The 27,303-nt window shown below is 49.6% G+C and overlaps 7 protein-coding genes across 12 annotated transcripts; 4 read left to right on the forward strand and 3 right to left on the reverse strand.

Moving 5' to 3' along the window:
* The first annotated feature begins 223 nt into the window (after positions 1 to 223).
* Positions 224 to 11,101, forward strand: LOC120894962 (G-protein coupled receptor moody-like). Of its 2 annotated transcripts, XM_040297881.1 has the most exons (10): positions 224 to 1,660; positions 3,968 to 4,163; positions 7,253 to 7,393; positions 7,739 to 7,909; positions 8,006 to 8,133; positions 8,213 to 8,366; positions 8,462 to 8,781; positions 8,873 to 9,028; positions 9,713 to 9,817; positions 10,269 to 11,101. In XM_040297881.1, exons 2-10 carry the CDS (start codon positions 4,024 to 4,026, stop codon positions 10,310 to 10,312), a joined length of 1,359 nt encoding a protein of 452 aa, XP_040153815.1. In that variant the 5' UTR covers positions 224 to 1,660; positions 3,968 to 4,023; the 3' UTR covers positions 10,313 to 11,101. The 2 variants fall into 2 exon arrangements, with proteins under 2 accessions (XP_040153815.1, XP_040153816.1); XM_040297882.1 differs by lacking the exon at positions 9,713 to 9,817 and having other exon boundaries at positions 225 to 1,660.
* A 433-nt stretch (positions 11,102 to 11,534) lies between these two features.
* LOC120894959 lies at positions 11,535 to 15,141 on the reverse strand. Its single transcript, XM_040297875.1, has 6 exons — positions 14,463 to 15,141; positions 14,169 to 14,397; positions 13,939 to 14,094; positions 12,332 to 13,870; positions 12,104 to 12,253; positions 11,535 to 12,015 (listed from the first exon to the last, which is right to left on the reverse strand). Exons 1-6 carry the CDS (start codon positions 14,572 to 14,574, stop codon positions 11,895 to 11,897), a joined length of 2,307 nt encoding a protein of 768 aa, XP_040153809.1. The 5' UTR covers positions 14,575 to 15,141; the 3' UTR covers positions 11,535 to 11,894.
* Positions 15,142 to 15,571: 430 nt separating this feature from the next.
* LOC120894963 (regucalcin-like) lies at positions 15,572 to 17,326 on the forward strand. 3 transcript variants are annotated; one of them, XM_040297883.1, is made up of 4 exons: positions 15,572 to 15,931; positions 16,186 to 16,360; positions 16,432 to 16,996; positions 17,075 to 17,326. In XM_040297883.1, the coding sequence occupies exons 1-4, from the start codon at positions 15,773 to 15,775 to the stop codon at positions 17,265 to 17,267; spliced, it is 1,092 nt and encodes a 363-aa protein (XP_040153817.1). In that variant the 5' UTR covers positions 15,572 to 15,772; the 3' UTR covers positions 17,268 to 17,326. The 3 variants fall into 3 exon arrangements, with proteins under 3 accessions (XP_040153817.1, XP_040153818.1, XP_040153819.1); XM_040297884.1 differs by lacking the exon at positions 15,572 to 15,931 and adding an exon at positions 15,977 to 16,090; XM_040297885.1 differs by lacking the exon at positions 15,572 to 15,931 and adding an exon at positions 16,005 to 16,103.
* A 16-nt stretch (positions 17,327 to 17,342) lies between these two features.
* On the reverse strand, positions 17,343 to 18,848 carry LOC120894970 (10 kDa heat shock protein, mitochondrial). The gene is made up of 2 exons (XM_040297892.1): positions 18,671 to 18,848; positions 17,343 to 18,234 (listed from the first exon to the last, which is right to left on the reverse strand). The coding sequence occupies exons 1-2, from the start codon at positions 18,671 to 18,673 to the stop codon at positions 17,932 to 17,934; spliced, it is 306 nt and encodes a 101-aa protein (XP_040153826.1). The 5' UTR covers positions 18,674 to 18,848; the 3' UTR covers positions 17,343 to 17,931.
* A 284-nt stretch (positions 18,849 to 19,132) lies between these two features.
* Positions 19,133 to 24,585, forward strand: LOC120894961 (immunoglobulin domain-containing protein oig-4-like). 3 transcript variants are annotated; one of them, XM_040297878.1, is made up of 7 exons: positions 19,133 to 19,257; positions 19,326 to 19,460; positions 19,524 to 20,474; positions 20,533 to 20,668; positions 20,738 to 21,063; positions 21,128 to 21,697; positions 23,678 to 23,784. In XM_040297878.1, the coding sequence occupies exons 1-6, from the start codon at positions 19,194 to 19,196 to the stop codon at positions 21,286 to 21,288; spliced, it is 1,773 nt and encodes a 590-aa protein (XP_040153812.1). In that variant the 5' UTR covers positions 19,133 to 19,193; the 3' UTR covers positions 21,289 to 21,697; positions 23,678 to 23,784. The 3 variants fall into 3 exon arrangements, with proteins under 3 accessions (XP_040153812.1, XP_040153813.1, XP_040153814.1); XM_040297879.1 differs by lacking the exons at positions 19,133 to 19,257; positions 19,326 to 19,460; positions 19,524 to 20,474; positions 20,533 to 20,668; positions 20,738 to 21,063 and adding exons at positions 23,952 to 24,023; positions 24,095 to 24,244; positions 24,303 to 24,585 and having other exon boundaries at positions 21,336 to 21,697; positions 23,678 to 23,857; XM_040297880.1 differs by lacking the exons at positions 19,133 to 19,257; positions 19,326 to 19,460; positions 19,524 to 20,474; positions 20,533 to 20,668; positions 20,738 to 21,063 and adding exons at positions 23,952 to 24,023; positions 24,095 to 24,244; positions 24,303 to 24,585 and having other exon boundaries at positions 21,676 to 21,790; positions 23,678 to 23,857.
* Positions 22,251 to 23,574, forward strand: LOC120894966 (transmembrane emp24 domain-containing protein 1). The gene is made up of 2 exons (XM_040297887.1): positions 22,251 to 22,446; positions 22,517 to 23,574. Exons 1-2 carry the CDS (start codon positions 22,444 to 22,446, stop codon positions 23,261 to 23,263), a joined length of 750 nt encoding a protein of 249 aa, XP_040153821.1. The 5' UTR covers positions 22,251 to 22,443; the 3' UTR covers positions 23,264 to 23,574.
* Positions 24,582 to 26,822, reverse strand: LOC120894964 (guanine nucleotide-binding protein subunit beta-2). Its single transcript, XM_040297886.1, has 6 exons — positions 26,385 to 26,822; positions 25,685 to 26,130; positions 25,411 to 25,612; positions 25,186 to 25,315; positions 25,035 to 25,121; positions 24,582 to 24,954 (listed from the first exon to the last, which is right to left on the reverse strand). Exons 1-6 carry the CDS (start codon positions 26,454 to 26,456, stop codon positions 24,848 to 24,850), a joined length of 1,044 nt encoding a protein of 347 aa, XP_040153820.1. The 5' UTR covers positions 26,457 to 26,822; the 3' UTR covers positions 24,582 to 24,847.
* Between the last annotated feature and the right edge of the window lie 481 nt (positions 26,823 to 27,303).

Below are 27,303 nucleotides of genomic sequence, written 5' to 3' on the forward strand. Positions count from 1 at the left end.
ATTTTATACGTTTTATTATTTCAATTTCTCGTTCATGATTATTCCTTCAATGAGAGTGGTACAAAAATTCACCTTTTTTCGTATATCAGTTCATAAACCCATCGAAAGTGCCAAAATGCTCAACGCATACACACAACCATCCCAATTGGTTGCAGACAGCAAGGTTAAGCCTGCAGACGGCACAGCCAGACCGCAGCACCGAGGCTTGCTGCAAATCGCACCGCGTGATTATTTACCTCTGACGAGTCGTCGCGTTACCACAGTGTGCCGTACAGTGTGTGCGCGCGGAGCACAGTTTAGATCCAGGACCAAGAGCCCTACCAACATACATTCCAACAACTGCTTGTTCAAACAAGCAACAGCAAGTCTGGCAGTACGGTACGGCATTTGACGACAGCAAAACGATAACGTACAGTGCGCGCGCGATTTGAGTCGTTCGAGTCGGTTCCAGCCAGCAAACACATACACACACACGCTCGCCCGCCCGTTTTAATTTTTTGTCTAACTGCCGAGCATCGTCAAATCGTTGTTTACATTTTCGTCAGCAGCGCTAGATGATAAGGAATAGGCAACGCGTCGGTGCCCAGTCGAACGGGTGTACAGAGGCCCGTGTGCTGTACAGATTTGAGCCACGATCGTTCCGGATGGTTTGACTGTGAGTGAGTGAGTGAGCGATTGTCCCCGGCTGTGGGTAGAAATATTTGAAGCAGGAAGGGGGCATCAAATATTTGAAACCACAAAAAAAAGGATGATGTGTGTGCGTGCAAGCTTCGAAAAGACAAATATTTGACGACGGCTAAGAAACCAGCGCCAGGGGCTGATTGTGTGTTATCGGCGAGTCCATTGCTCCGGTTTTCTATCACCTTATCGCGCACCCCGATCCGATCGTTCTGCCCAGTGAGTGTGCGTGTGTGTGTGTGTGTGTGTGTTCAATACGGTGACAAACGTCCAGCACAGTGTGTCGTGAAGCCGTGAAGCAACGAGCCAAAGAAAGTGCCCTTTGTGTGGCCAAGTTTTGAAAAAAAGGAAAGGGTTCTAGAACGGTTTTTTTCCCCCTTTCGTGTTCGATTTGCCATCGCAGCCTGCTGGGATTGCTGCTGCTGCTGCTTACCGGTACAGTATGAGTGTCTTCACCTATCGCCTGCTTGCATTGACCGTGGTGTACTTTACCTGCCTCAAGGTTGGCCAAATGCTGTATCAAACCCTAGCGAACGGTGAGGTTGAGAATTAATACAAAAAAAAGAAGTAGCATTTTCCAAGGAAGGGAACAAACACACACAAGCAGACAAACACATATACGTTGTGTGATTGCAAAATTAAATGTGAGTGAAAACTGTGTGCCCTACCCGTCACCCAATCAAAGGTGTGTAGCCGCACGTGTGTGAGAGCGAGTGCCATAAGAAGGGCTAAGAAGGTACGGCGAAGAAGTGTGCATTGTATACACGTCTTTTCCGTAGAAAAGGGGGAAAGATAATGTTATGTGAAAAGTGTACAAAAAGCTGAGCCAAATATGCTATAATAGTGGAAGAATTGTCTAAAAGTGAAAGCAATAATCAGTGCCAGTTGTACGGGATCATCTCCCCTTGTGTGCAAAAACAAACACCAACGATCGAGAATCTCACCGAAGCGTTGTCTTCGGAGTGGCCCTTAACCCGTTCTAGTAAGTATTTTTTAAGTAACCTTTTGTTCATGTGGTAGCGTATTGTAATTTATGTGTGTAAATAAACCTCCGGCAAAAACGCGCTTTGAACACCCCGATGGGCGTAAAACCACCAAACCGAAACCTTCGAACGGGGACCATCGATCGGAAAACATCAATCCACGATCGTACGTACGTTCGAATGTGTGGGTTTTTTTCTCCTTTTATTGCCCTGAACCTAGCGAGCAATCAATCGGTGGAAGGTGGTGTGCTGTGCCCCGAATGATTAGAAATCGGAACCGACAACACGGACACGGACACTGCGGGGGGAACAAGCGTACCCTGTGTGCACCCTCTCCCCAACATGCGAGCGCTTGTCGACGGTCCGAGTTGTAAAGGTGTCCGAGTTTGTGTTTGTGTAAGGGCAGCAGTTGTATCCAAAAACAATAACATCCAAACAAACGCATGTTTTCGCATGTCCCCCCGCGCATGCATGCGTCACACACACACTTGCGATCGTTTTTGTCTTCCCCTTGTTGCTGATTAACCCACGAAGGCAGTTCGATAGCCCCCCCCCTCCCCTCGTGATCGTACTGGAATTCCACCGCGTGTTTTTTGACTCATCGATTAAACAAAACCACACAACGCTAAACGTTTCAGCCATCCGGCCCCGTTCTGCCTTTGCCCGTGTCTTGCCAAGACGTGCCAATTGCACCTTGGCAAAAGCAACACCGCGCAACAGTGTGTCGCGCGTCCGTGAGTCATAGGCACGCACAAACACGACCATCCCTCCCCCCCGCGCATCAAACTGTACAAACAATGAGGTTTTGTGGCCGTCTTTTTACCACCCTACTCCCAAGCGTTTGCCAAGTCTTTCAAGTTTGTTGTAGAAAAAATCTACCATTAGGCGTTAACATGTAACCTAATCAGTAAGCGAGCAGAAGAATTTAATTTTATATATACGTTCTCCGGTTTCCTCCCTTCCCCCCACGACTTTCGACGATACCATCGATTAGGATGACGTGCACGACGCCAACGCCTCCCAAACTTGTTTGTAGGAGATGGCGTCTACGCTCGTTCGTCCGGACCTACTTGCTACTATACACACACTTGAGCCACTTGGGGTGACCCTTTTTAATTGGTGTTAATTGCATTTAATTTCGTTGATCGAATGTTCGACTGTCCCTGGGGGGTTCCGGGCTTGCCGGGTGAGGCTGTAAAGTGAGCTCTGGTGATGAATCGGTCACCGGGGAAAATGGCCTGCAGACTGCAAGCAAGTGTCCTTTTCTGTACCGGGGTCAGTTTTATTTCTCGGAATGTCACATGCGGCTGTAGATGTCTTCATACAGAATCGCATGCTCGATCGCTTCCCCCGGCCAATGTCTTTGTTTTGTTTGAGTTTATGATGTTCTTGGGTGGCTGCAATGCGCATTGCCTTGCAAGACAAAGAAGCGACCAAGCGACCTCTTGGAAGTGGAGTTTTTGGTTTGGTTTGTTATCTCTCCACCTCAGGCGGAATGAAACGACAATTTAATTAGAGACTTCTCTGGGGTCAAATTAATCTCTCTTTTGCATGGAATCTTTGCTTCTGATCAGATGACTTCTTTGTCACTTTTCTTTTCTTCTAATAAATGGCATTTAAACGTACACACTCTGCTCACTGTCTGAAAGCAGCTTCCTCCAACTGTACGTAGCGTTTAATTCGCAAACGATTGTGCCTCTCCACCCGAAGCCGCCATCCCCGAAGCGGCCTAACGCGTCATTGAGCTGTCTAATAAATATTAAAAAGGGAGGGAAAAATTCTCAACAACTCCATTGCATCATCACGGCTCGGTTGCAGTACGCCCGATAAGGGCACTTTTGCTTCTACATGCTGCCTGTCCGCGAGATGGCAGTTGCCACCATTTGTCACCGACACGCCGCTCACATTCTTTCGCTCTCTGTTATCGCGGTTGTGTTCTTGCGATGTGTGCCTCTCGTGTCCCTCCATTTGCTCCAGAATGCAACCAAGAATGCAATTTCCAATCTACTGATCGGCCCGACAATCCCGTCTTCGAAGCACAGGGATTCGCTGCTTGTGTTTCATCTTTTCGCGCTATCGCGCCTTGAAAGCAAAGCGAACACATTTCGATCCTTTTTCTTTCCAAGCGCACAACAAAAAAACACGTGATGAACGATCGTTTATTTGCTTAACATATTTAACGTTTTCCCCCCGCGAGGGGGAGCAAACTAATCCCCAACTCTCTGCGCGGCGCAAAGTGGAAAACCCACATTTTCAATCATTTCTTTTTTATGACTTTTCTCCTGTTTTTCCTTTTTCTTTCACAGACACCACCAGCACGTTCACAACCCACCAACCAACCTTTCGCCGTCTCGGCCGTGCCATGGATGAACTCATCAACGGAACGCTCCAGCGTCTACCATTCGATGACGGGGGACGATGGAGCAACGTTACTTCCGTTCTGCCAACGATCGACACGGCGTCGGCCGGGGAGGAGACCGACTTCCCGGACGAAACCAGCAGGTAAGGCACACCGAACATAGGACAAAACCGTGGGCCGACTGGGGGCCACTGGGAAGGGGGGTGGGGGGCCAAACATGTGCCAAAAGTGATGGGTTTATTGCCTTTAGCGTACGATCATCCGCAAACGACAGTGAGGATCGATTTTTGGCGTTAGTTCGCGTGTTCTATTTGAGACTAAGATTTAGAGTTTTGAGCTTCAGGTTTTAGGTTAGGAACACTCAAGTTATGTTTTGAGCTAATATTTTCTCTTTATTTGTAGTCCAAAGCAATGCATGTTAAAAACCCACAAATTTGTGTTTTAAGAATCAATACCGCACCAAAAACATTCACAACTGTAATAACTTCCTGAAGTCGCGTTTGGCGATGCAAACCAGAAGCGGCTTGGAAGTCCCCCCCCTCAAAACTACGAACCGCTTGATGTTCGTCCGTTCGCACCCCCCGGCGGGGGTAGAGACAGGGTGGACGAAGGTCTATCAACAGGGAAATCACGATCAAATAAACGATCGCTGCGCGCATCAAAATGATGTTCAAAATGATGGGAGCACGATGGGGCAGCAAATAAAACACAAGCCACCACACCATAAAAAGCAGGGGGCGTGGGGGGTGGGAGGCGGTGACCAGTGTAAAAGGGTCCCAAATTAAAAAAGGAAATAAGCAATGAATTTTTGTTTGTTGGTGCGCAAAACTTGAAGGGAGCGTAATGCGCGAATTGCACGCCGGACTACGCTGGTAATGGTACTTCCTGTCCCGGGGCACACGGGCGATGATGATGATGGCAAGTCGCAGTCCTCTGTAAAACCCTACCAAACGGTGTGCCAATCTAGCAAGGACAGTGGACAGCAACAACACCAGTGGGTCCAAAATTGTAATCATCCCAGCAGAGCAGAGGGATGAGCCGCCAGCCGATGAAGGGGGCCGGACCCACAGTGCGTTCCCCAATTGACCGAATAAAGTTGACCAAAGTGCATAGGACACAGAGGGGACGGAGGGGAGAGGTGGTAGCGTTTCCACTTGACCTATGATCTCTACCATCTAGTTCGTTTGATTGGCTGCTTCTGCTGGCACTGCTGTGTTTGGTTTTGTACCGTTTTTACTGTTTCTAACGTAGGTTTGACAACAACAAAGCACGGTAAATTGCTCATCCTTTTTGCCAAGATGAGTGTTAGACAGCTCACCCGATTCTCTTAATCATCTTTCGATGGCACACTCAACGGGTCCCCGGGATTCCGCGGAATATCCGACTCATGGTAAATATTTTCTCTCCGCAACTTCCAGTCTGCTGCTGCTCGCGCCTTGTTTGGAACTAATTGTCAAGCACGATCGTACCTTACCCCGAACGGAGGAAGGGAGAGCGAGCGAGTCTGTCTCTTGAAGGGAGTCTGACTCATGTTCCTCACGCTTACCCCATATAACGCGCTACTCATTGTTGCATTGTGGCTGCGGAAACCTGAGTAATCTGCTACTGATGACCTACCGGTGGTTGTTGTGCGAAGGCTTTGGTGGTTACCTGGGCCTACCAACTTGTCCGAGCTAGTTTGGGAACATTGGAAGGGCTATTTTTAGAAGCTGTTCCATATCCCTACGTCCCTTTGTAACTCTAGCTTCGAGCTTACCAAACGAACGGTTCTATCATTAGTTGCTTTGTTACAAACAAACAAGGCAACACACTGTAACTGATCGCGTTGCATCTCTTAGGAATGAGCATTATTTGTGTTCGCTTAGCTTTTTCCTTTTCAAATCAAATATCTAATAAGTAATAATGTAATTGCGATTCGAACATACACAAACCAACCACCACTGCCTTTCTCTTGCGCGACGATCAACTTGGTAGCCGCCCCCTCTGGTGCATGATGATGGATAGAGCGCGCTGGCATTAGTTCCGTTCCTGCGCGAGCCTGCGTCATCTGAGGCCGTGTGGCCGTGTAAACGGTGGAGCTGCATGGGAGCTTAGTTACACCAACAAACACAAAACGACTCTTATTTGGCTCTTATGACGAGCGAAAGCATAATACACGGTGCCGCCGCTGCCGCCATTTCATGGATACACGGGTGAGAGATACCAAGGCAAGCGCAGAGCGGTGAGTTGTAATCTGATATCTCCCAAGTGGACAATGGAATCATTTTTTGTTTTTGGGTACGGACGGACGGACCTTTAGTAGCCTCTGGAGCTGCCTGGAGAAGGGAGAAGATCACCATGCGCGCGGGGAACCCTTTTGGGATAGCATTGACATTTAAACCGACATCGAGAGGGTTTGGAATGGTGGATTTAGTGTGAAGGACGTTCGAGGGTTTGGGAGAATTCAGAGTCCAAACTCGGCAATGGGGGAAATTATGATCACATGATCGTTTTGAACACATTCATTTGCCGGTTTCTGAGCCATCATCTTCCAGTGTATTATCTCAAAAGAACTAACTCATCAGCATCAAATAATCTGTTTGCCGCGCTCTTCTTAAGCCCCGCTCACTTTCTACTTCCTCCACGGTACACCTAGCATGGTGGTATGTAGCATAAACGCTTGTCACAATAAGAAAACATTGCATTTCCTCCACCACACAGATGCTTCGTTTTTTCTCTCCTGTTACTCCTTTTTCCTCTGTGTTGCTCTGTACAGAACCTCAAAACTTCCTGCCCTCGTCGAGGGAGGTTTTTTGTTTATAAATAAAACCGGACCACGCGCGCTCACTCCACCAGCCCACCAAGGGCTGTGTACTGTTGTGACCCAAGAAGCATTCCTTTTTTTCCGGATGTTGTTCCATATGCAGTGGGAATAAAACTTCAACCGCATTGCAAGAGACGAACCAACTGAAAGAAAAACAAGGAGTTGTTGGGAGTCCAAGCCAACTTCTTCTTCAACTGTGTGGCATGTTTGCAACCCAACAGAATCTTCGGGCGGAGTTTGTCTCCAGTACCCGTGCCCCCGGGAAGTAAATAAAAGTGATCGTTTATTGATTTAGTGCTGGAGGAAGACTTGCGGGGAACATTCCCGCCTCACAGATGCATTCTTGTTATTGTTACGTCTGTCCGTTTATGCTGCTGTTGCCTTGCTGAAGCTGAATGACCGAATTCTTACGCTCCAATTCTTCCCCAGATTTTCCCGCCCATTGCTAACGTTTGCTGCCGTCGCGACGATCACAATTATGGTCACAGGAATTGTGGGCAATTTGCTTACGATTGTCGCACTGCTCAGATGTCCCAAGGTGCGAAATGTGGCGGCCGCCTTCATTATCAGGTAAGCGTTGTTTGGCTGTACGTGACTAAGCTGCATTTGAGGACATTTAATGGGCGAATAGACTAAACGAAAGCAGTCAAGTTAAGCATTACACAGACAAAACACACGTTGTCCAAACAAACGGCATGAAACCTATCAACTGAAGAACTCAGTTAGCCTCAAGGAATCTCAATAGCCAAGCAGACACAACAACACCCCCCGTCAATAGAAACATGACCTCCTCCGACATTCGATATGTTTAATGCTGCTTACGCTGTATCGGACGGTCACCAGGTTTTCGTTACACTAATCCAAACGGTTCAATTCGCTTTCTTTCCAATTCCAATCTCTCCCCCGTCCGTCCAGCCTGTGCATAGCGGATTGTCTGTTTTGCATCATCGTCCTGCCATTCAACGCGATGCGCTTCATCCAGGGCACGTGGATGCACGGCGAGACGCTCTGCACACTGATAACGTTTATGCAATACGGCAGTGTCGGCGTGTCGCTGCTTTGCATCACGATGATCAGCATAAACCGGTAAGCGATCAAGGCGCGCCCGGTGCTTCCTTCCGGTGTGTGATCATTCTCTTCTTCTGCTAACCGTTTTGTTTTCCCCCTCGTTCTTTTTTGCAGCTACATTATGATCGCACACTACAGCATCTACCCGAAGGTGTACAAGACGTCCTGGATTATGGTGATGATCGTTGCCTGCTGGCTGTTTTCCTACGGCTTCCAACTGCCAACGCTTTTCGGTGTTTGGGGTAAGGGCCGCATTGCACGCCGCTTGCGTTTGGATGTTGTGGATTAATGGTGTGTGTGTGTGTTTCTTTCTTATTTTAGGAAAATTCGGTTACAACCACCAACTCGGTACCTGCTCGATTCTGCCGGACGACGAGGGACGCAGCAGCAAGACGGCCATGTTCATCATTGCCTTTATCATTCCGTGTATGATTATCGTGATATGCTACAGTCGCATCTTTTGCGTCGTGCACAAGTATGTTGGGAGAGTGGCTGGCTGGAGTGTTAAGAAATTCGTAATCACTCTCTCTCTCTCTCTATCTCTCTTTTCTTTCCGTTTCGATCGGACAGATCGGACAAGCGGATGAAGAACCATTCCAAATCACAGTGCAACATTCCAAACAATCTGCGATCGGCGGCCGATCCGGCCTCGCCCCTGTCGGCCGGCAGTTCCAGCTCGGCCAACAACAACTCCATCAGCTACACGGCCAGCTCGTCGGCGGTGAAGGTCGCGGGCGCCGCACGGACCGCAGCGGACGCGCGGGACGCAAAGGCCCGGCGCAACGAGTGGCGCATCACCAAGATGGTGCTGGCGATCTTTCTGTCGTTCGTCATGTGCTACCTGCCGATCACGATATCGAAAATCGTCGACAAGAATGTCTCGGTGCCGGGTAGGTAGCGCAGAGGGGAGTGGGACAGTGGGAAGGGCATGAAGCTTTTCCAATATAATTCTAATTCGATTTTGATTCGTGCTTTTTTCAGTGCTGCACATCATCGGCTACATTATGCTGTACCTTTCGGCGTGCATCAATCCGATCATTTACGTGATCATGAACAAGCAGTACCGGCAGGCGTACAAGACCGTGATCTTCTGCAAACCGTCACGCCTGCTTGGCTTCGGTGGTAGCAGTGTTGGAGGTAAGAACCATCCATTGCTATAGGGTTTCTAACAAGGAAGAAACTCGATTGGATGTTTCGTGTTTTCCAATGTGTTTGGGCGTAGATGTTGTACAATTATGTGTAGAATCTGTTTTGAGTAAAACGTATCTCTCTATCGATTATAAGGGAAGTGGCACTGTCACTCCTCACTTCCACATGACCGTCACAGAACATGGACCGTGCAAAAAAGCCCACCATGATTCAGTGATTGTCTACTTGTTGGTGATCGTTTTGTTTCAATGTTTCTCTATCCGTTTACCTATCATGCATCACGCAAAGCAGCAAAAAGGTTCATGTTGTCCCTGACGTGCCGGAGCGATTGTAGACACATCGTACTATACACACACACGCGCGCACGTCTTCTCGTCGCCTTCGCTGTACTTTGGACTGTAAAGAAGACAATTTTATTGCACAATTATCTGACCGCCGATAGAACCTCGATCATACCAGCGCCAGTGTATTGATCATAGGCAGTTTAACCTTCGCTTGGGTCAAACCTCTCGCCCCGTTACTGGTGTGGTCTGGTGATTTTTACATTCAATTGTTTGCAAAGGCACTCTTCTATTTGTTGCCTTGTTTATTTTTTCTTCTTCTGCTAAATCTTATCAAAAACCCCCTGACTTAGATCCCGTTTTCGTTTTTACTTGTGTACATTTTATTTAGAGAAATGGAAAGACATCGGGTACAGCTACAACCACAGTCGTACCATGGTGTCCCAAGTTTCAATAGCCGAACCAGAGTCGCCCCCATCCAGCCGACTACGCCAAGGTAATCGGAACGGGCCCCGATGATGCCACTACAAACTGCGCCAGAGTTTGTCCATCCGCCATCGTCCGGCCACGATCGATGTGTACCTCCGCATCCATATTTTCTAAGTCTTGCTCTGCTTGTTCGCACTTCGCTTGGATCTTTACACGTTTGAAGATGCATCTTTTCAAAGCTTTTCTATTCTTTCTTCCCTCTTTTTCCCCTAGTAGTTGCTTTATTGTAATATTTTCCACACCTCTTCTCTATCGCTGAATGTCAATCATTTCCCCAAAAAACGTTCTTCCACAAATCTCTTATCAAAGCCGCTATCATGCGTTTGCGCACTGTTTTGATTCACAAAATTATCTACTGCATACCATTATAATTTCAAATTCAAATATCATCGCTTCTGCAAATCAAAACCGCGATTGAGATTGAGACTAAAAAAACGATGTGTTTCGTTTTCTTACAGATTCGCCGCACCCACAACATTTAGTCGCCATTCAAGATAGTTAGTAGAAGATAAGACTTGTGAGAACTGCACAACCCTAAGACACACAGGAGGACAGTGGACTGAGAACGCATTATCTTTCTCCCTACACTAATAATAATAATAGTAATAATAGTAATAGCCGTTAACCGGAGCACACAGTGAGCAGTGACCGTCCTGCTGATAAGCCACTTGAATGACCAAAAAACATGGAAGACATGGCCGAATGGAAACCAGCAAACCAGAGCTTACGTTCGCCAAAACGCCACTTATGACACCAAAACGACTCCAAAAAAGCACCACGATTCGGGGGGTTTATTTTAAAATCGCGTTGGGAACCTGTAAGTCCCAAACAACTACTACTATGTAACATTCACGATGCCAAACCGATAGGGTTAACCAACACATTTTCTGCAAGCTAATGGCAGAGGCGCGAACGATTTCGCTAGCGAAAAAGGTTGAATTTCGAGGAGGAAGTTTAAGGTTTGTTGGTAGTTTGTAAGGATGAGCGCATGAGTGTAGTAATAGTGTTCTTAGTTCATACAAAGCGAATGCAAAGCTCCAAAGATGTGACGAGAGTTAGCAGCCAAGAGCAGCACAGAAAAATGTCAAGACAAAAGGCCCGGCTCTTGTTATCGTTTGCAATATAGTTGATAAGATTAAATTATTCGCCTTTAGTTTCGGATGCGACGGACGCGGTTCCTGAACAGCGGCTACTTTCCGCAACCAACGACACTTCTCTCTCTCTCTCTGTAAACCTGTACAAAAATCAAACCAATCAAGTGAATAAAGACAGCTCTTAACGTAAACGCCAACAACCTGCAATGATATATGGGCCGTTGTTCCGTTTATTAATTTTCCTCATTTTCGCGCTGCTTAGCATCTTGTCCGTTGCTGCCGTTGCATCTGTACAGAGAATCTTGCGCGTTAAAAGTAGCAAAACCTTTCTGCTAACGTGAATTAAAAACTTGCTAACCTAACAACGGCACAAAACTCTAGCGCGTTCTGTGTTTAGTAACGGTGCGAAGGTTTTTTGTTTTGTTGTTGTTGCGCAAAGGGAACAAACTCCTAACTCCTCCTTTCTCGGCTTCTGGCAAGCGTTTGTGAAGCGAATGGCCGCAGGCAAAGTGCGCAACTGTGTGGTTAGCTTCGAGACACCACATCCACCTTACTTACACGTTACTCTCTTACATACTAACTGTACATAGTTATTTTCTCCAGTGGAACTACCTTCGTCCGTCTCGGGTGTTTTTTGTCTATTCTATTTTCTATCCTCTTCTTCGTCCATGAGGACATGATGCAATCAAATCCTGTTGTTCGTCCGTGTGTTGTGTCGTCGTTTGTTAACTCGCTTATGCTAACTCTACACGCAACGAGCCTCCCAACAGTGTTGTGCGCGCGTGGGACTGAACAAAAGCTAAAAGCACTTCGCCTAATTCTACACTAATTCACTTGTATATTTGCTCGCTATCTTTACAGTTTCAATTTTCAAAGCTGTTGTTTACAGTTTTGTAAACACGCCGGCACAAAAACCCGGTCCAAACTCGGTTTCTAACGCTCGAAAGCTCCGTTCGGTGTCGTATCGGTGATGGTAGCCTTAGTCATTGTTTAGCTGGTAGCACCGTCGTGAAATTGTAGCGCTTCCGCATTGCCGTAGCAGCGCCGTTTGAAATCTCCAAGCCGTTTCGGTAAGTTGGACTGATCGATCCGTACCGATTGCATCGTGTTGCTGGTTGGTGAAGAAGAGACGTTGCGGTACGGTGAACGGATGCAACCGAAAAAACAAACAAACAAACGATAGAACTCTGGCCACTTACCTGGTTTTGCTCAGCATCACCACACTGCCATTTTCGCTCAGCTGCTGTGCATTCAGCGAGTAGAGCTTGCACAGATCCTGCAGCTTGTCGTGCTCCGCTTTGTCCACATCGTGCAGGGTCAGCTCGCGCTGCTGATCATCCTGAAGAAACCTGTGAGCGTTTAACAACCACAAAAACGATAAATATTATGGCTGTGAAGCATCCCCCTCCCCCATTACAGTCGTTTACCTTGATAGCAGCTCATTCACGCTCGATATGATGGAAAACCCCGGCCGTTCTTCGCGAATTCTTCTACACCCGGCACGGATCTCCCGTATTTCGTTCGCTAACGGCAGCCCGGGCGCAATGTTATTGACTAGAAAGGGTGTATTAATGCCGGCCAAATCAGCCCCGATGGGTAGCGCCAAGCTTGGCTCGATACCGCTCAAACCGATGGCATCGACCGACACCACACTACCCACCGGTTGCATCGTTATTTCGCTTGCCGCACCAGGGACGCTTGCCGCCGTCAGTAGCTCATCGGCCGACATGAGCGTATCGTCGTCCGGCTCGTCCTGCCGATCGACATGGGGCAGCAGACAAGCCCGAGTGAGCGCGGAAGAGGATGCTCCTGCCAGGCCGGGCGCTCGATTGCCGTGGTACGCCTTGCGGAAGTCGTGCTTCGAAGCGAACGTAATCATTGCCTCGTTGCCGGGCCAATCGGTTAGCTCGTCGTCACCCTCGTGGTCCGTCTCGTTCGCCAGCACCGCTTCCGAATCGCTCGAGCTGAGCGAGCTGGAGCTCAGGAAATCCTGCCCTCCGCAATCCATCAGCTGTCCCTGCCCTTCCGGACCGCCGGCCATCATCAGCATCTGCTTCTTGCGGATGTACTTCGATTTGCGATGGCGATGCTTTTCCTTCGGGTAGCTTCCCTTCGCCTTTGTTACTACGGCTGCCTTCATCGGCTCCGGGATGGATTGGACAGTGCCGGGCCCGGTGACGGTAGCCACCGTTTCCGAAAACGATCGCTGAATGTTGAGCGGATTCTCGATCACCACCGTACCACCACCGAACGGATTGATTAGCAACGGTTTGGTCGGCACTTGGGTCAGTGGACCGATCTGGCCCGGAGCTGTTGGGGCTATAGCGGGCGCTATAGTAGTGGGTGGCGCTGATGACATACCGAACGGATGCAGCAGGGGATTCAAAGCTTCCCCAGGTAGAACCAACGGTGTTACCCCTCCCAACGTCGGTTGATTTTGCGGAACGCTCTGGACAGCATTCGTGCTGACCGTCGCAATTTGATGCGGAGCAGCAGCAGATAGTCCCTCTCCACCATGACCTTGACTTCCGATCAGTGGCAGTATTGGCATTGCCGGCTGCTGAATAGCTCCCGGTAGCAGAACTGGCTGCTGCTGCTGCAGCGGAATCGAGAAGTTAAACTCTCCCCCGGTCGGTACGGGAACTGGCGCCGAGGGCGCAACGATGCCGGACGATCGCGAAGCCTCCAACAGTGCCGACCGTTCGCGATCTCTGTCGGCCGAAATTCGCTCAATCTTCGAGACGACTGTCTTGTTCAGGGGCAGTATCCGTTCGCACTTCATCATGCTGGCCGAAAAGGATGCGGCCCTGTTGCGGCTCTTGTACTCGCTGTACGACGAACCTTTCGGGCCGAAAAACTCCCGCTGCCTCGGTACGCTGCTGGAATGCTGCTTGCAGAAGTCGTAATCCAGCCCACCCCGGTCACGCTGACCGCGCTTCCGCTTGCCACAGAAAAACATGGTGCTCCTGTGCAAAAGGGAAAGATTTGGAAAGATGCACCACATCGCACACATACAGACTACGCTTAAACTGACCTAAAACTTTCCGGGCACGCCGAGTGTTTGAACACGCGCTTCTTCACCGTGCCAGCGACCGGGAACAGTGGATTGCCCACGATGTGCGGTGTGGACGGTGTCGTCTCATACTCGACGGCCATTCGTTTGTACTTCCGCTTCCGGCGCATGTTGGGTCTGGGGAGGGAGGCAATAGAATGACAGGATATCAAGGTCAGATTGAGTATCGGCTGCACGACCGGATCCCATACCTAGCAGGACTGAAGTTTTCGTTCAGTGAGTCGGATTCAAAGTTTCCCGAGAGTGGCGTTTGGCGCAACTTGAACGTAAACGCCACGGAATGTCGATCATCGGAATCGCTCTGGACGATGTTGTTGCTGCCACTCAGGTAGGGTGAGTCCGCCTGGTTCATCACTACATTGCAGGCCGGTGGATCGGTCGGGCTGCTGGAACTATCCTCCGTTGGCTGTGGTGCACAAGCTGCAAGTATGAAAATAGTGAGAAAAATCGAACCAATGCAACCCAAACACAGGCGCACGACATACGCAAATTTCCCGTTGATCGTGTCCGGCGGCGCACACCCCACCGCACCTTGCTCGTGGTGGTGCGAGACGTTTCCTCCAGCGCCAACGTCAGATCGTGCGAAAACTGTTCCATCCTAGCAGGCGACGACACACATTCGCGTGTCACGATACACACGGCCCACGGGATCTGCCGATAAGGGCCGCCGCTACTCCCTTCTACCGCGTGAACGTGTCACACACGAACACGACGACGACGACGACGACGGTCGGACGAGTGCGCTCTAACTATGGTCCTTCGTTTCTTCTTCGGATACGCTCAGCAAAAAACACCAGCAATGTTCTGGTATCCGGGGTAGGTTTGCACCACGAAAACTACGGCCACCAACAAATCTTCTCCGCGCTTTTCACGTGCGGTCGTCGTCGCGCTCTCGTATACGCTTCTTAGTGCGTACGGATGGGCGTCCGCACTGGGTACAACAGGGACATTTGGGGCTAATCGCGACTCGTTCGGCCATATGAGCGTTTTGCACTTGCGGAAAAACGGTCCTACCCTAGCAAATCCGAACCCCACCGAGTCGCCAATTTACATACAACACATCACCAAACTACGGAAAAACACAGAGAGCAAAAAACGCACCAGTCCAGCCAACACTCGCAGGCCAATGCAAATCGATCTCCGTATTATTATTGTTGATGGACATTTGCAGCGACGACGGGTGGGGGTTGGCGGGATATGACAGTTCGCGCGAGCTGTCAAACCACGGATAATCGGGTTGGGGCTTTGGAATAAGCCGTTCAAATCGATCGTTTTTGCAACTGGACAGTTTGAGCGTGGGATTTGATCAAAAAGCGTTAAATACCGGTTAGAAGTACATTTAGATGTTCTTTTCTTTTACTTTTCTGATCCTCCTTCACAATGAGTGTGGAAAACAAACATCAACTGCCATCTTCTAAATCAATTGATAACGGCAACGGTATGGATATGTATTTAAAACTCCAAGAATTACCCTTCCATTTTGAAGCAACTAATTACTGCAACAGAATTACAAAGCAATTAGAAAGCGTCGCCAACCTTATCGCATTACCGGACGCCAGAATGTGAAAGCTTGCTTAGCGCGACTCTGATCCGGTCTGTGGCTTGACCTTGGCGATCACCTGAACTCACCTTTGTGTTGCTTGCTGCGAATCTATTCAGTCTTGGATCATCTGTAGTTTGAAAACGGTGTTAGATTCGTGATCATTCACTTCCACTCTGCAATCCAAGATATCATAAAACAAAGCAAAAATAGAGTAGACACGATCGCTTGTCGATCCGACTCATTCAAACCGCCATGTTGTCAACATCGTCAAACAGGAAGATCAAACGATCATCATCATCATCATCATCGTCATCATTATCGGGTTCATTGCAATGCCTGCAATTGATTGCAATCAGTGTTTTGCTTTGGTGTAGTGCGTCCAGTAGCCTCGCCCAAGCACAGAGAGTGAAGGTATTAAACTATCTCATTTATATCACTATCTTATCTTCATCTCAAGTAGATCGATAATAATTTAAACAGAATCTTCTTGTATCATCGGTTAGTTTGTGCAGTTAATAAGTGTGATTCATTTGAAACCATTCGCAACTGTGGCGAACGAAATAGTTGAAGGTCAAACTATATAGTGAGATCAAGGGCGGCTTGTCTTCGCTGGGTCACTGAATTGAATCATCTTGGAATTGATCATTTTGTCAATCCTCTTGCAGATGGCCAGCAGTGATAGCAGTTATCAGGTGGTGAAGCTCCCAGGTCCACGGACGAAGCTAGGCGAGGGTCCAGTGTGGGACATCGACACCCAAAGCCTTTACTATGTGGACATCGACACACCGGCCGTCCTGCGCTACGACTATGGCGAAAATCGTACCTACAGCGCCCAGCTAGGTAATTGTGGAAATGCTTCAGTATCGTGTCCCTCCGTTAGCGACTAATACACTGACCATTTTCCAAAGCAGCGGGTGCAAACTCCATCTCCTTCATTGCTCTCGTCGCGGGACAGCCGGAACATTTCGTGGTTGGTGAGAACAACCGAGTGACGCTGATCCGTTGGGACGGTCGCTCCGAGGCGGCAAGTCACGTCCGTGTGCTGGCCGATTTGGGCCCCAGCCAGAGCCACGTTCGGTTCAACGATGGCAAGATCGATCCGGCCGGCCGTTTGTACGCGGGCACGATGCAGCTAGAATCGCTGGGCGATCTGTTCGCCCAGAAGGAGGGCCAGCTGTTCCGGTACACCAATGGGACGTTGGTGGTGCAGAAGCAGAATGTCAGTATCTCGAACGGGTTGACCTGGGACGAACCGTTCAACCCGCTGCGCATGTACTACATCGATTCGGCCGCGCTGAATGTGAAAGCGTTCGATGTGGATGCGAACGGTGATCTGAAGAATGAGACGTTGTTTTACGACCTGCGCGTCAATGGCGCACATCCGGGGTACGTTCCGGACGGAATGACGAGCGATGCGGACGGTAATCTGTACGTTGCGACTTGGGGCGGTTCGAAGGTTATGAAGATTGATAAGGGGTGAGTGTTTGTGGACGTGTATGGAGTTCAATTTTCTCGTTTGGGTTGTGTCCTATATGTCGATATTTTTCCTTACAGATCGCAGAAACTGGTGCTGGAAATTAAGATTCCTGCTGAGCAGGTAACATCGGTAGCCTTTGGTGGTCCGCAGATGGATGAGCTGTTTGTAACGACGTCTTCCAACGGGGACAAGCCTGCACCGGCCGGCGAGCTGTTCAAAGTGACCGGTTTGGGCGTCAAGGGAAAGCCGATGCATAAGATGGTGCTGTGAAGGATGGGTGCATTAATAAATCAGGTCAAAGTGTTTAATTCTTTCAAACCTTGAAATAATTACTGATGGCATTGCTTTTGTTGGGTTTCAGTATTCGATTTGTTCTTTTTATTAAGGTTGGTTGAAATCAAACATTTCTCACTTTGCTCATCGTTTTTCTGGTTTCCCTTTCGCCCGATCCCGCCAAACGACGGCGACGTTTGACCATCAAGCGTCCTAGCATGTGAACTTGATGGCCAAAAGGAAGCCTTCGTGCGGGCGGAACGTCGGAGGTGTTTTCAATGATCCGTCAGGATCGTGTAGCAGGAGCAGCAAATGACCACAGCGGGTCGTAGTTTTTGGTGGTCCATGACACGATCCGTACGGGGAAACCACACAGACACAGTCTGGCCACAACAGTATCGTCACCACTGTTGCGGGGCCATACTCGAACGAACGAACGTACTTGAACAATATTTATCAACGCCGGTAGTTATTCCTCACTTCACATTCTTCCCCTTCTCTTAACAATCCGGTCCGGTAGCTATCGGACACTTTCACACGAATGCCCCGTGTGCCATACAAGCTAAGCTCGGCACAATCCGTTCACGAGAGCGCACGCACATGGTGGCATGCGTTTTGTCCTGCTGCAACACAGTCGGTAATGGTGCTGCTGTACGGGAACTTACTCCATCTTGGCCAGAATGTCGGCTTCCCGGAAGAGATGGTACTCTTTGCTGTCGCCCAGGTCAACCTTGGTGCCACCGTACTCCGGCAGCAGCACCTTTTCGCCGACCTTCACCGACAGCGGCACATGTTCGCCGGTCTGCGCGTGGCGGGCACCGGGCCCAACCGCAACGACCGTGCCTTCCAGCACCTTGGACTGGGCCTTCTCCGGGATGACGATGCCACCCTTCGTCTTGGTGAGGGCTTCGGCGCGCTGGATCAGCACGCGGTCCAGCAGGGGCAGTAGACGCTTAACGGCAGACTAAAAATGGGAGAATGAAGGAATAAAAAAAGATTAGTTAGACTCATTTCATTTACAGCCAAGTAACTATCCCCGACGTTCCATGTGCTTTTTGTCGTGATACAGTGGGGGGAGGGAGACGGTTTGGTTGGGATTACGTAAGCTAAATCTCCCTCCCAGGGAACAAGCCATGCATGCCGGTAGAAACTTCCAGTCGAAATGCAGCAGATCGTTCAAGTCAATCAAATAAACTTAGAAATGAATTCAGAGATGCCTTTCTCAATGAGTTCCGATGGAGTTTCGATAGTAAATTAGAACGCATTGATAAGAACATCTCATGCAATACGGACGGGGAAGGAATGTTCCAGAGACTTTGGCCCCTTCTCTGGAAGCTGGGTCACTTATCTACCCGTCGCTATGTTTTAGGTAAATTTTCCCAATCCCGCGGAATACTTACCATTTTACTGTTTTGGCAGTGGAAGGCTTTTCGAGCGTGCTGTTGCAAACAATCGCAAATAATCCGCAGTCACACCAGATTATTCAGGAAATTTGTACCAAGAACACGGGCCTTACCGGCGATGCGAGCAGTTTTCACGTCTTTCACGCACGAGGACCACGCTGACAGTGCTTATATTGGCTGGTCCGCCCGTCTAGAACTTTTTGACAGCTGACGGCAGATGGTAGATTTGACACATTTCTTTCCATCAAATATGAAAATGCTTTTTTATATGAAAGAAACGTTTCTCATCGCATTGCGATAGCTCAATGGTCATTTTCAATTTATTTTCACATAAGAAAGAGATGAAAGCAAATTTTAAAAGCAAATTCTTTATCCGATATCAAAGTTACAGCAACATGGCCCCTGGACTGTCACGCTATGAGCTAACCTCCTCAATCCCACCGGCATCACATTTGAAAGATTGTTTACTTTTTTTCAAGCAAGCCAACCGGGCGAATTTAACCGAAATATTGCGAAAACAATGGACGAACTGTCTGCAGACAAATTATCGGCTCCATCGACAGAAAATACGGGTCTTTTGAGTTGTAAGTGAATTGGGCGTTTACTTTTGTTAGCACAGACGGTGAGGAAGCTTCTGTTTGTCCCATTTCAGGGGAATACAAGCTGCGGGCAACCGTCGCGTTGGATGAAGGAAACACGCGGAATGCAATATTATATCAAACCAAATCGCTCGGCGCATCGAAACAGCAAAAATACTCACAAGCATCACGACAGTGCGGTGATTTAGGTAAGTGAACCTGCGTCTTCCTCATACCCATCCTGTACTCACGTTAACATGTCCGGCTTTCAGAGGATTTGATCCGGAAGGTAATCAAAGGAGATGCAAACAAAGGGCAACAACCATCCACTACCCCTATCGATTATGATGATCTTTGCAAACGGTGCAATGAGCTGCCAAACGAATGGACGGTCATACAGATTGCGAAGGAATACACACCGCTCGCGACGACCATGGTGCATGAGGAACTGTTGCGCGAATCAACACCAATATGGTTGACCGTGTTCCGGTGTAGTGATCCGTGCGAAGGCGCACCATTCGAACCCATCCTCATCCCGCTGGATGAACCGGCCAGCCGACCAGGCGCCAAGTATCCCAACTACTTTGAACACATCACATCGATTCCGGCCGAGGTACGGAATGGAATCGTCAGCACGAACGAATCGGCAGCAGCAAGCGAAACCCTTGCCGACCGGCTGGAAGCAGTGGAGCAGCAGATAAGCTCCGCGGTGCAGCGAACGATCGAGTGGTTGGGACCGTGGGCGAACCTTTTCGTTGGCAAGTTTCGCTCACCGAAGGATCAGAAGCTGGAAAGCGAAATTTACAACGCAATCGAAGAGTTTTGCGTACACAATCGGATCAGCCGAAGTGGTCAGCGGCTCGTTTCGCTCGTGGCTCGCAGGCTCGATTTGCTCGACGAGTATCAGCTGTTTGAGCTGTGCGCCTGCGAGCAGCTGGATCTGGAGGACGCCAAGGTGGACGCACTGTACACGCTGCTGGTCAGCTTGAAGCGGACCAAGTTCCGGGAAGCGAAGGATGAGCGGCTCAACTGCTATCCGGTGGTGCTTATCGTCGACGAACTGCTGGATGTTATGCCGTGGGAAATGGTCCATCCGACTGCGGAGGTTTGTCGGTTTGCCAGCTTGTCGACGCTAAGCGAGCTGTATCGGGCGCATGCGAAGCGGATTAGGAACGGATACTTTACGCTGGCGGCAAAGAAGTGCTTCACGATCATCAACCCAGGTAAGTGGTGTTAAACTTTCAGAACCGTCACACACTGACCATTTAATCTTTGTTGCAGATAAAAATCTCGATAAGATGAGTGCACGGTTGCAAATGTACTACAAAGAATGGTATCCCGATTTCGAGCTGCTTATCGATCAACCGCCAAAGGAAAGCGAATTCGGCGATGTTTTAAACACTTCGGACGTTCTCATGTGGGTTTTTGATATTGAGTTTAATTGAAAGGAAACCAACTCCTAACATTCCCCTCCCATGCATTACAGCTACAACGGTCACGGCAGTGGATTACAGTTTATGAACGGCGAAACAATGCTGCAGCGCGATATTAATTGCGTTACGTTTCTGTTCGGCTGTGATTCGGTGCGGCTTTACTCGAACGGACTGTTCACGGAGATGACCGGCACGCACATGTACTACAATGCCGCCCACTGCCCGACGGTGATCGGTGCGCTCTGGGTGCTAACCGATCTGTTCACCGACATCTACTCGATGCTGCTCGTTGGCAATTGGATTCCTTCGACGAATCCGGCCTACGCCAAGCAAAACATTGCCTCCCTCGATACGGTCGCGTTTAAGGCGGGCAAGTGGCGTAAGTACAGGCGGGCAAGCGCTCCTTTCCTTCGCATTCCTCATCGCTCCCTGTTTAATTGCAGAATTCAACAAACAATCGTCCAGTGCGAAACTGTCCGTTAGGAAGCATTCGAATCTATTGCGACTGATGGGCGACTGTCGGCTGTTTTACCAGCTGCCCCAGCGAATCCGGTGCGCGCTGGTATGCCGCGGACTGCCCGCCATTAATGAGGCATGTATTTGAGCCACCGGGAGTAAATTCTCTATTTTTAAGCAAACACAACACACCGCGTAAGCAATGTTGTTTCAGCCGACCAGCACCACAGCCAACAACACATGGGCACCCATCTTTTTAAGGGCTTACGCCGCTGACGCCGCCACCACTGCCAGAATCCCTGGTGTCGTATGGCGCATTCGATTACCGTCAATTGGATAATGGAATGAGAATAATCTCACACTGATTCAATTTGCTATCGACCATGGGCCTTGTGTGTGTGTTTGTGTGTGCCTGGAGTGGAAAGTTTGCGCCTGAACGAACGCCAAACCGCGCGGTAATCTTCGCTGCCGTAGACGATCGTGTAGCAGTTTCAAGACAATCGTTGATCGCGTTGGCAATACCTGGTGGCTGGTGTGCAGGAATCATTTTTACGGGGGTTTGTTTTGTAGTAGCGGATTTTTTTATCAATTCGGTTGGTGTTAATCGCCCTTAGTTAGATAATATTTATAGTTTCAACAGAGATCAACAGGTACGGAAAAAGGGAAAATTAGCAGTTTAAATCAGTGGCAATTATATTCCGTGCAGCACGTTTAGAAAATACAAAAGAATGGTGTTACATACCGAACCGAACATTCATTTCAAATTTAAATATCAAATTTAAAACTGCTGAAATAGGCTCGATTTGTGTGTGAGGATAATGCTCTTTAAAGCCTTTTCTTTTCCACCCAAGTGGCCATGGGCGATACGTAGCTCCCTATTTCGAGCGTGTCCTTCGCCGTAATCGCATCCTATCATTTAATATCGTTAAATTTAAACAAATGCTCGCTCTCCATGTGCTTGCGCGCTCGTCGCCGCCACTCGTTCGTCGCGTAAAACGGTTATGCGCTACCCAGCGCCGCAAAGAATGAACGCGTAAATGAGTGGCTGTGTATGTGTGTGAGTGTGTGTGTGTGTGGTTGCGTTCTAACGTTTTGACAGCTGCGAATTGCATCTTGTCTGGCTGGGCTGACCAGAACAGAGTAAACAGAGTGCGTGATTTGTGAGAAGAAAGAAAACCCGCAACAACAAAAAAAGAAACTAAATATTTTCACAGCTGCGTTTTGGTGGAGCGGCCCACAATCGCACAGCCTAATACTGATCGCGTGCAAATACGGTAAAAGTTAAGCAAATTCCACAAATCCCATGGTGAGTAACGATGTGTACGTATCCGCCCTGTAACGCCTTCATCACACATTCGCTTTGCGTACAATTGTAGGCCGCATCACCGCCGCCTCGTTACTCCACGCATCCGTGCCGGGCGACTACATGGCAGTGGTCGTATCCGCTTCTGCTATCGCTGCTCCAACTGTCGACCCTAGGCGTGTCCGCACTGCAGAAAGAGCTGACCATCAACGTAGCGCCCGGCAATGTGGACTGCTTCTTCGAATCGGCCAAAGCCGGCCAAACGATCGACATCGAGTACCAGGTCATAGACGGTGGGCACGGTGACCTGGACATCAGCTTCGAGCTGGCGGAAGCAACGGGCCGGACCATCTTTGCCGACTACAAAAAGTCCGACAACATCCACCAGTTCCCGGTGCCGTACGATGGCGAGTACAAGTTCTGCTTCGACAATGGGTTCAGCCGGTCCAACAGCAAGACCGTGTTCTTCGAGCTGATTATCGGGCGGGAGGGCGACCAGGACGATCCGGCCGGCTGGTCCGATATCGATCTGCTCGACGGCCTGACGCCGGAAGAGTTCTACGACATGAAGGTGCAGGACATGGAGGACGCGATAAAGCGGGTGCGCAACAACCTCACGAAGGCGCGCCAGCTGCAGGACGTGCTGCGTTCGCACGAGGCGCGCGACCGTAACGTGGCGGAGGAGAACTACTTCAAGGTGAACGTGTGGTCGTTTTTCCAGATACTGGTCATGGTGGCCGTCGGTACGCTGCAGGTGTTTATGGTCAAATCACTGTTCGATGTGGATTCGCGGGCGTACAAGCTGCTCACCAAGCTATAACGCGCTGTTAGCAATGGGAGCAATCATTACAACTCGAATACTGAAAAGCGCACACACGGCCATACCAATGATTGCCATACATACCAAAGCTTCATACTCGTCATCGTGTGGGTCTTGGTGCCCATTTCGCCGCACGTCGTTGTGCAACGGGCGGAGATAGACCTTTGCGATCGCTAATTTAATGCGTTTTGAAGACGCATCGAAACCAAGCCAAGTGCCATACGAAGGTGGTACGACCAAGTACGTGAGTGAGATCGTGATCTTGAAACGAATGTCATCGAAATACAACACGAAGGAGATTTTAATACGAAGCTTGGCGTAATGTTTACGAAAGAAATCATTGCATGCATGGAACGGGCTGTGACCGAGCAAAGACGCGAGAGCATGAGCTTTAATTTAACTCTCATTGTGCAGTGTCCCAATCAGGAACCAATTTCCGCCAGCAGTAGCAGCATCAGCGACACAATGCAACGCACCCGGCCGTCGACAAACGTGACGCTCTACGTCTGCATCGTGGTCCTCCTGTTGGTCTCGATTGCAATTGACGATGTGGAGGCCAGACGTGGCCGTGCTCGAGGCCGCACGAAATCTAGGGTAGGCCACGCGCCGCAATTCTCCGTTCTGCGAGAGGTAACGAGACGACAACGCGTTAATGTTTGCCCACTTTTTCTCGCTCCACTTTTCACAGATGCAAATCGGTCTGCCAATAACGGGCAAATATCGCGATCCGGAGTCGGATCAGTACTACAACAACAATAACGTAAGTGAAAGGGTCAACACGCGGCAAGAAGAGGAGCGAGCTTAATGCATTTTCCCTTTGTTTGGGTTTAGGGGGCCAAAATTACGCTTGCATCACACTTTGACTATGAATACGTGCTGGGCCACAAGATTGCCTTCCTGTGCGTTGCCCGCGGTACACCCCGGCCGACCATTACCTGGTTTAAGGACGGTGTTGAAATATTCAGCCACCTTTATCTGCATGTAAGTTGTGTTGGTATTCACCAACATTATAGAGACCACTAAACGATCGTTCTTTTAGGTGCACGAGTGGTACATTGGCAAGGATAAGGTAAAATCGAAGATCGAGATCGATCCCGCCACGCAGATGGATGCGGGCGTGTACGAGTGTACGGCCGACAACATGTACTCGATCGACCGGAGGAGCTTCAAGACCGATTTCTCGATCGCGTTCGATTAGTCGGCTGCTGCGGTAAGGCTGCAAACGCAGATCCACCCCCCTCCCACAACACATCGCTAGCTGTTAAACTTCTTACTAAAGAAGGGTAGACTAAATAAATGAAGATAATACGTTGATATATACATATTTATAACGGAGCAAAGCGGTATGTATTTTGGGTTCGCTTCTTATAGAAACGCGTTCTTGAGTAGCTTGTGGTAAGGTTGTAACGCTGCACTTGTGTTCGATCATGCGTTGATACTTGCGTAGATATTTAGAGTGGGTTGGAGCGGTAGATCACTGGAAAATCAAAACGCAGGCCGTATGCGCTTGCGTATGCGCAAACAGCGGAAGCATGTAGTAGCGGGAGCGGAGAAACTTGTCGAAGATCGTCAGCTCCTTACGCTCTAAACCCAGATGCGCACATGCTGATCCCAGCTGCACGATGCCAGTGCCATACCGTTCGGGGCCATGCAGATGGAAGTGATGCGATTTTCGTGGCCACTCAGCGTACCTGCGGGGGTTTGGGAATTGTAAAATTAGTGTCTTGCATTTAGAGGATTACGCCACCATTGTTCTCTCTCTCTGGCTCACCGTTGTGTGATCCCTTCATGGTGTCCCAGATGTGAATGTTGTTATCGTCCGAGCCGCAAAGAATGTAGCGGCCACTCAGTGACAAGGCTGTGAGGAAAGAGTTCTCTTAGGTTTACTTAGGTCAAAATGGGTACATCCCGCTGCTACCTACCACAAGATGTGAATCCACTGCTCTGGTTCGGTGGTTCGTAATGGCCAATCTGTTGATCGGAGCGGAAATCGAACAAACGGGCCGTCTTGTCCTCCGAGCCAGTAGCAAACCCGAATCCACTCGGATGATACTTGAATCCAAAAGAGAGTGATCAGATGAGTGACCCGAGATTCAGCATCCCTGCCCAGAGAATCTAATGTGGTACACAGGCACTCAAACACTTACGCATACACTGTTCACGTCCGCCTCGTGGCCGAAGAACGTCTGCTTCGGTGTGTTTTCCCTCACGTCCCACAGCTTGCAGGTGCGGTCCACCGACCCGGTCACGTACGTGTTCTTGTCCGGGCTCATCGAGATCGACACCACGTCACCGGCGTGCGCATCAAACTCGGACGTTTTCTTGCCGACCTGCAGATCCCAGACGCAGCTAGAACGAGCGAAACGAGGAGAGTAATGAAATGGTGTCGGGACACTTACTCTCTCCAAACAAGGCACTTACATCTTCATATCGCCCGACCCGGTCAGGATGTGTGTATCGTCCAGGAAGCGGCAGGAGCTGAGGAAACCTTCGTAGCCCATCAGCTCGCGCACAATCTTCGCATTGCCCTGCGCGTCCCGGTTGTTCAGATCGTACACCGTGCACATGTTGTCCATGCCGCCGCACGCCACAAAGTTGCCAGAGTCGGCGTACGCCACACTCATGACCCAGGCCGAACGGAGCGGTATCACCTGCACCTTGTTCCCGGTCCAGGTGTCCCAGATGATCAGCTTGCCATCCAGCGAGCCGGTCACGCAGTGCCGCGAATCGCCCGCAAAGTGCACCGAGTTGACCTTGTTGATGTGGCCCTTGAGGAACTTTTTCGTGGTGATGCGCACCTTCGGCACGTCGCCCAGATCGGCACACTTGTCGAACAGCTTACAGTCGGCTACCTTTTTCTGTTCCTCCTGTTTAGCGAGACAGAGAGAGAGAGAGAGAAGGAGGGTGATGATGGTGATGGTAAGCCGTTAGTGCAAAATTTCACCAATCGCAGCAATCGGGGAGACGCTTGATGCCATTTTCCACTAATTAGATTGTCGCTAGGGTAGCTTTACGTGTAGCGCGTGATACTAATTGAATAATCCCCCCGCTTTGCCGTGCTCGATCAATAAAAACAGAGCTTCTGCTGCTGGCAGACCACACGATGGAAAATGGGGCGTACCTGAAATTTGGCAATCATATCCGTGATCTCCTTCTTCAATGCCGCCACCTCCGGGTCATCTTTTGGCGCCATGATGCTGCAAAACTAACGGACACGGCACCCGGAACCCACACACGAAACCGCTCTACTGGCACACTGGCAACTCGGACGAGGGCCAATCAATCACACGGTCACGCTCAACACAACGGCACCCGATTGCAATTTCCACGACCACCGACACCACAATTTGCGCACCACAAACGATCCGGACACCTTCCGGCTTCGAAGATCAATTGCAATTAGCACTTGAGGATGAAAAGAAGGAGAAAAAACACAGCTCTGCTAGGTCCAGTGATGGAGGCACTACGACGGTTGGTCTGGTGTTCGCGAGAGTTCCTGCTACTTGCAGTGCTGTACCGATAAGAACTAACTGCCCCGGTCGGTGGAGACTTCCAATAAACGGTCGCGCAAACCGTCGTCCCCCCCAGGCGCGGGCGCATATGCATACACACACACGGCGTGGATCGCGGTGAACTATACACTAATTAAATTTCCTGTGTCCAGGTCCACCGTGGCCCCCAAGAGCGCACCATCGCGATTGGGGGAAGGGTCGCAACGTATCGACTAGAATCGATAGAACAGCGTGCGTGTGTGTGTGTGTGCCCTATGCTATGGAGGATTATTTTTACGTCCCTGTCCTTTGGTCTGACCAGTCTAATGTCCTCGCAAAACGCCGGACTGGCGGTGGGGTAATGCTCAATGCTCTCCCGTCCCCGGGTAGGTAAATAAAGGTAAAACGTTTGCAGTTACTGGGCTTCACCGTCCCCCCGCTTCGGTCGGTAGTACGGCGGAGTTTCCAGCGCAACACATGTTTGACACATTTACCCGATAGTGGCCAAACGTGGCCAAATGTAAAGCCATTTCTGTTCGCGTAGCATAT

The sequence above is a fragment of the Anopheles arabiensis genome, chromosome 2 (assembly GCF_016920715.1).
Source record: "Anopheles arabiensis isolate DONGOLA chromosome 2, AaraD3, whole genome shotgun sequence".
NCBI lineage: Eukaryota > Metazoa > Arthropoda > Insecta > Diptera > Culicidae > Anopheles > Anopheles arabiensis.